This window comes from Catharus ustulatus, chromosome 16, assembly GCF_009819885.2.
Source record: "Catharus ustulatus isolate bCatUst1 chromosome 16, bCatUst1.pri.v2, whole genome shotgun sequence".
NCBI classification, from domain to species: Eukaryota; Metazoa; Chordata; class Aves; order Passeriformes; family Turdidae; genus Catharus; species Catharus ustulatus.
In genome coordinates, this window is record NC_046236.1 from 7,551,171 (window position 1) to 7,558,336 (window position 7,166).

General features: G+C 47.1%; 1 protein-coding gene across 1 annotated transcript; it reads left to right on the top strand.

The window, feature by feature from the left end:
- The first annotated feature begins 527 nt into the window (after nucleotides 1-527).
- On the top strand, nucleotides 528-6,975 carry NTAN1 (N-terminal asparagine amidase). The gene is made up of 10 exons (XM_033073916.1): nucleotides 528-706; nucleotides 1,690-1,792; nucleotides 1,881-1,946; nucleotides 2,457-2,565; nucleotides 3,489-3,562; nucleotides 4,616-4,669; nucleotides 5,437-5,490; nucleotides 6,013-6,110; nucleotides 6,353-6,466; nucleotides 6,660-6,975. The coding sequence occupies exons 1-10, from the start codon at nucleotides 626-628 to the stop codon at nucleotides 6,837-6,839; spliced, it is 933 nt and encodes a 310-aa protein (XP_032929807.1). The 5' UTR covers nucleotides 528-625; the 3' UTR covers nucleotides 6,840-6,975.
- Nucleotides 6,976-7,166: the final 191 nt, after the last annotated feature.

The following is a 7,166-nucleotide window of genomic DNA, read 5'->3' on the forward strand; positions in this document are numbered from 1 at the left end:
GCCTCTTCCAGGCACCCAGTGATAGGACCAGGGGCCGTAACCTTGCTGTGCCAGAGGCGGTTTATGTTGGACACTGGGAATGATTTATTCACAGAAAGGGTGATTCGATACAGAAAGGGTGGTACTCAGTGCCGTGGTACAGTGCACACAGTGGTGTTCGGATACAGGTTGGATTCGGTGATCACAGAGGTGTTTTCCAACCTCAGTGATTCAGTGTTTTGTAAATTTGCGGCTTTATGGCTGTTACTATTTTATAGCACACCTCACGGATGCCCCGCAGCAGCGGGAGGCGGGTCAATCTGTAAGGATACCGCGTTACCATCCTCAGGCGGCCCGGCCACGTTTCCGCCAGCCGCGGGGCCGGTTCGCCGTGCCAGCCCGGCCTCAGGGCGGGCGGTGCCGCGGCCGCGCTTTCCCAGCGCCCCGCGCGGCGCCGCCCGGCCCGGCTCGGCCTCCTGAGGGAAGGCGGAACCGCCTCGGCCCGGCCCGACCTGCCGAGGGAGCGCGGCACCGCCCCGGCCCGGCCCGGCCCGCCGAGGGAGCGCGGCACCGCCCCGGCCCGGCCCGGCGCGGCCTCCTGAGGGAGGGCGGAACCGCCTCGCGTCGGGATCTGCCACTCGCCGAGATGCCGCTGCTGGTTAACGGGGCGCGGGTCGACCTGAGCCGGCCCACGGGGGACATGGTTCGCGCCCACCCGCAGCTGGAGGTGAGGGAAGCGGGAAGGGCCCGGCGAGGCCCGCCCTGGGCACAGAGGAGCCGCGGTGGCGGCCGGGCGGGGCGCCTTGGCTTGGAGCGGCCCGGGGCAGGGGCGGCCCGGACCCCGCGCGTTCCCCCAGCTCTGACAGCGGAGAACGCGGCGTGATGGAAAACAAACAAACCGCTGTCGGCGGAGGGGTCGGCGGTGACGGGGCGGCCGGGGTGGGGGTGCCCCGGCGGGGTCGGGCGGGCCCTTTCTGCGTGAAATGGCGAAAACTGATAAAAAGTCAAAGTGAGCATTCTGGGGAAGGTGCTGACCTTGCTTCCAGGGTCAGTGTTAATACATTAACGGCAGAGTGCGAGCCTGGAATGTGAGCAGAGCTGCTCGGGGAGCTACTTTCCCATCAGAAGGTGTTTCTTTACAGATCTGAGATTATGCAGAAAACCAGGGCAAGTTTGATAAAGCTGTGAAGTTGTTTTTGAGCCCAGAATGGAAATTCACTTTGTCCCTAGCAAGTCTGTGATGAAGCATTGCAGGAGTCATAACCCAGGAATCGGGTTTTCCACACACCACAAATCAAGCTAATAAACGACAGTATTTTGATAAATGCAAAATAAATTCTGGATTATGGCAGTAGAAGACGTGAAATACAGAAGTTTCAATTTCCTGTTCTGATTAAACTTTCAAGACCAGTTCTGTTATTACCTAATGTACTCTTTGCCCAGTCAAAATGTTTTTTATTGTGCCTCCATTTTATGCAGGGTCCATATAATAGGGAAAGGTGTTTTGTCTCTCTGGACTGATGGAATTTAACTCTTAACTTGATCAGTGTCAGGAAAGCAAAAATCTTTCACAATTCAGAGTACTCTGTAATACAAAACATGTTTCTCTCTGACCTGAGTCCCTTTGCTTTTCAGAGGTGATGTTTCTGTGAAGTAATGGGTACATTTGAGAATTCAGCCACTGTAGTATCTGTTGTCATTTATCTTTAGGAAAAGGCAAAACTTCTGAGAAGTCAGCCTGCTCAGATCGTGGAACCCAAAGGCCTTCTCTATGTGCAGCAGAGAGAGTTTGCAGTGACTACCCCTAAAGATGGTGTGTAGGAACATAAACATTTTTTCTTGTACTGAAGCAGTGATTCTGAGAGCTGAGTTCTTACAGTGTTTTTCCTCCTTTAAAATAGGTTCTGTTTCCATTCTTGGATCAGATGATGCCACTACCTGCCACATAGTTGTGCTCCGACACACAGGTATCTCTAGAACAAAACCTGTTTCCCTGAAATAAGGACTTAGTTCTGGTTTATGTGGCATTAATAAAATAACCTGCAGTTACATTAATGCAAACCTGAATCCCCAAAAGTCACATAATGTGTAACTGCAGACTCGTTCAGTGCGTTGGTGTGTTTGATGTGAGAGGTTCAGTGCTCTCCTTGCTCCATGAGCACATTGTGACTTGCTCTGCAGCTGTGGCCAGTGGCACTGCAGCCCTGGGCTGTGTCCAGCAGTCTGGCCAGTGCAGGGTTTGGACGTGTCAGAGGTAGAATTTGTGTGTCTGGGTTTATGGCATTAGAGACATTTGTGCTGTTCAGAGGGCCCTTGTACCCCTCAAGGAGCTGTGCTGATTTTGTTATGGCCCATGCAGAGTGTTGAGGCTGCTGTGCTGAGGGGGATGAGGCAGTGGTGGGGCAGCTCTCCCCTCCAGCAGAGGGGACAACCACTGCTGGTGCCACTGTCACTGAGTCCCTGTGTGCCTTCCCCAGGCAGCGGGGCCACGTGCCTGACCCACTGCGACGGCTCCGACACCGAGGCCGAGGTGTCGCTCATCATGAGCTCCGTGAAGTCCTTCTCTAACTCCTCAGCCTGTGGCAGGTCAGCTCTGCTCCCTTCTTGTGTTCTGCTTCTCTCAAAGGTTGCTGCAGCTCCTGCAGTGGGCAATTGTGAGGTGATTCACTGGGGTTCACACAAGGGAACTGTGCAGGAAATGCCTCTTGATCAGCAGCTGCATGCCAAGTTAAAATTACTTCCTTGATGATGATTTTGGGGGTGCTTTTAGCAGTTGTTTAAAGCATGGTTCTGTTCTGAAGAGTGTCTCTGTAAAATGAGGTTTGTGTTTACTGTTTCCCATTTTACTTTTGTTCCAGATTTGCAAAATTTTCCATATAACTGGTTTTTTGGTTTATATTATATTTTTCCCTTCAGAGTGTAAATTCTTTTCAGCATCTGATAATCCATCAGGGAATTCTGTAAGTCCACACTAAAAATAAATTGTGTGGAGGAAAGGACAGTGGGTTAAAAGCTCTGAAACAGAATTTAGCATCTTTCTGGATGTGGAGGTTTTGCCCCTGTAGTTTGGTAAGAACAAAAGCTTGCTCATGAACTTTGATTTGTTAAGGACTTTACATAGACACTGCTTAGAGAAGAACCCTGCTGCATGGTCCAGAATAGTTGTGAGGAGATCATGGGAACAAAAATCTTCAAGTTTAATTAACTGAAAGATAATTACAAAGTTCAGTCCAAACCAGAGGTGCCAGAGATATCCCAGGAAGAGAATTGCATGTATTTAATGCCTCTTCAAGCTTGTTCCTGTGCCATTTCCCAGGTGATCTTTGAAGTTTTCAGAATGGAATTATCTTAACTTGCTGTGTAATGCAAACCAGCTTGGTGCATGTGATTGTAATAAATGAGGCTTCTCTAATGATTGCTTTGCAATTTGGGCTGGGGATTATTTTGTAAAGCTATTCATTTTGAGATGTCTTTTTAATTGCTGTTTCCTGTTATTCCATCTCTGTTAGGCTGGAAGTGCACCTAGTTGGAGGTTTCAATGATGATAGGCAGTTATCACAAAAACTTACTAATCAGCTTCTTAGTAAGTTCACGTTTTTTCCACTCTCATGTCCAAAAAAATAAAAACCAAACCATTAGTTCTGGCTGGATTTGGGTAGAGTTTGTTTGTGGTCTGAATCCTCAGTCATTTACTGCAAAGAAATGTGGATTCACTTTGAAGGGTCTTTTTCTCTGCTTGATAACTTGGTTTGAAGAGGGGCTGGACTGCTGGGCTTGCCCAGTGCCTGGGCCACAGGGTCTGATCCTGTCACTTCTCCCTGGCCCATACTCAGCTGTGGAGAGTTGTGTGCAGTTCAGCTGGGCTTTGATTCCTGCTCATCTTCTGTAGGATCTTGGGCAAGTGTTATCACTCTCCATATCTGTACCTGTGGATGATTCACTAGTTACCATTCAGTTTATATCTTAATGTGAAGAGGTAAAATTTAATTATTGAATGGAATTGTCTAATGAAAAATGTCGTGTCTGTTTATAAAATCCATAGTCCAGAGAAGTGATGGCAGTGCTAAAAATTGGAAGTGTAAAGTGCCTGCTTACCTGGGAGTGCTCTGGTGTGCTAAGCACTTTCTCTCACTTCTGAAGAGGCCTCTGCCCCACTGGAATTGGGAGGGGGCAGGAATCAGGGAGGTGTCAGGATTGGAGGGAGGTGTTCAAAGGGGTAAACAGAAAAGGAAAACCAAAGGCCCTGGGTTGCAGCCTTGTGGCTATGACACCTGATGTGTGTTATGTGTCATGTTAGAGTTCTGTGCAGAACAAAGTATTTTGGTTAACTTACTTTAACCTTCTGATTTTCATTTATATGTTTAAGTATAAGCTGCTATATGTATAGCAGGCTAGAGCAGAGCTGATGTGATGCCAGAACTAAACCAGTGTCAGTAAGTGGCAGAGCACTTTCTTAGCAGATTTTTGCTGTTACAAACGGCCCCTTCTGTAAATTCCTGTTAGTTTGAAGCAAATGTGCAGAGCCCTGTTTGCAGTGTTGCCCTGCCTGGGGCAGGGATTTAGGTGTGTCCCTTGCCCCTAGACAGCAGTGCCTTGCCACCACTCACTGACGCTTTTGCTGTCCTTGTCATCACAGGAGCATTCGACCTCCAGCCAGAGGATGTTCATTTAGTGACTTTCTGTGTAACAGGTAAGAAAATGTTCCTTGGGTTTGAAAGCAGCTTTCCTGAAATAAAAGGGTGGGGGGCTTCTCAGGCCTTTTCTCTGTCCTGTAAGAAAGAACAGCTCAAGTCCTCCATACCGATGTGTTTTATTCAGTTTTGTGTTTTTTCAGTTTTATTGCTGGAGTGTGTGGTGATGTCAGAGAGCCAATGCAGGGGGGATTCTCTGCTTACAAGTGCTGCTGCCCTGCAACCAGCTCATAATCATGGCCAGGTTATTTTGGCACGTTTTTCCCCAAGGAACAGGCTCTGTACCTGTGGATATCTTACAGTTGAGAAGGACCTTTGTTCTGCTGGGCTACTGGACCTGCCTCCCTGCAAGGTCCAGTGAATTCATAAACTTCAGTTAGTTCACAGTGTGTGGCAGCACGTGGAGGAGGAATTTCCTTTTCTTTGTATGATGTTGAACTTGCATTTCCATCCTCTTTCCATGTCAGAGGTGTTGGTGACTCACATCTTTGAACCTTGGCATCATGGTGGTTCTGCATTGTGGTTTTTTTCTTGTAAGTTGTCTGTGCAGAAGCTGGAGCTGGCTGTTTTTTAGGAGACTGTTCCAAGTCCCATACATGTTTTTATTGACCTCTGCCTTCTTTTCCATATTACTTTCAGGCTTCCTTGCTTATTTCTGTCTTATGCAACATCAGATCTCTGGCTCTCCAGTAACATACAATTAATAAATGCTGCTCAGACTAAAATCCAAAGCCCTACGAGTTTGACTTCTTTTTCTTTGTTACAGAACTAAATGATAGAGAAGAACAGGATATCCACTTTCCAATCATTTATGGAATAGGTGAGTTAATTAAATTAGAATAGAATTTTCTTTTGGTAACTGGATTGTTTTTCAGATTCCAGTAGTAAATGGGCTGCTTTTAATGACTGAGGAAAGTCCACCTAAAAGTTGCACACTACTGTCAGAGGCATAGGTAAAAATGCTCTTCTTGTGGTGCCACAGCTGGGAAGGTGCACACATGGAAGAGGCTGTGTACAAATGCAAACAGATTTTTCTCCTTTAAGTTGCATTTAAGAGTTTATCAACCCCAAGCTACTGTACTAAATTTATGCTTAGAATTTAATCTTCTTCTCTTTGATTACTCAGTGTCTTTTCTAATTAGTTAATTCATCTCTGGAATATTGAAATGCTGCCAAAGGAAATTAAGTAGAAATGTTCTGTTGAAGGCTTGGGGTCTGAGAAATACAAATGTGTGACAGGTTCTGCAGCTCTGGAAGACAATTTTGTTGGGGACATGGTCATTGTAAAGAAGTGCCTTGAAACAATTAATTCTTACTGTATGTAATCTCTATTTCCTACCAGCTGTGAATGTTAAAACAGCAGAGATTTTCCCTGCAACCTTCCCAGAAAAAGGGCCAGATGAGGATCTGCGTTCAGCCCATGTTTTAACAGGAGCACCAGTGAGTAAAAGGAACAGGGAAAATGGGAGGGGGACACCAATTAGGGGCAGTGAAACATCCAAAGTTTGAGGATAACAACCTCTGGGTTCTGTGTTTGTTACCATTTCATGCTGTGTTGGAGTAGCTGGGGGTGTCAGTGCAGTTGGAGGGAAGCAGGGCCCAGCTGGGCCAGGCCGGCCTGAGGGGAGCCCTCCCTGCCTGGGGAGCCCTGGCTGCCTCCACAGCTCCCTCTGTTCTTACAGCTGACCAACATCTACGATGCGAAGACAGAGCAGCTCCGGATTGGGCCTTATTTCTGGGGGCCTTTCCCACACGTGGATTTCTGGTTGGAACAAGATGACGCACAGATTTTACAGGTACCTGAAACCAAATGGGTTTGTTTGTTTGTTTGTTGCCTTCTAGCTGAGTAGAGAGAGGGGTGTTGTAATATATCAAAACTTTCCCCAGCACACTGCTGTCCTGGGAGGGTGGGGAATAACAGAGGGGCAGGATAATGAGAATATTGGATCCTGAATGTCAAGCAGCTCTTGCTCCCATCTTCTTTTTCAGAACCTTTCCACGTCGCCCCTGGCTGAGCCCCCCCACTTTGTTTCCCACATTAGATCTACATTAACATTTCTCAAAGAACATCCATTTCCATCTCAGTCCCTGTTCCCTGACAGGAAACCTCGCATCTACAAAAAAAATGAAGAAGGGCTGTGGGAGCAGGTTTGTTCTGACAAAATCTAACCTGGAACCCACCCTCACAACTGCTTTAGGGAAACATAATCTTGCAAGAAGAGTGATTTGTTGCAAATGGCATATTGCTGGTCACAAATACCATTGTTCCTGTGCTTTTCAAAATAAAATATTTTCATAGAAGTAACTTGCTTTTTCTGCATTACTTCTGTAGCAATCATGGTATCTTTGAAATGAGAATTTGGCTTTGTTTAGGTTCTCTTGCTGCAGTGCAGTTATTTGATGGGCAGAGTAGAGAGGTGGCAATGCTGGACACTGACAAGGTGAGTCACTGCACTGGTGGGCACTTCATTAAATGAGTTTGCACATACAGGAAAA

Bases quoted from the DNA above. Each gene is read 5' to 3' on its own strand.
- NTAN1 (XM_033073916.1), top strand. From the start codon at position 626: ATGCCGCTGCTGGTTAACGGGGCGCGGGTCGACCTGAGCCGGCCCACG. The intron at 707-1,689 runs GTGAGGGAAGCG...ATTTATCTTTAG, and splicing joins GCGCCCACCCGCAGCTGGAG to GAAAAGGCAAAACTTCTGAG. The intron at 3,563-4,615 runs GTAAGTTCACGT...TTGTCATCACAG, and splicing joins ACTTACTAATCAGCTTCTTA to GAGCATTCGACCTCCAGCCA.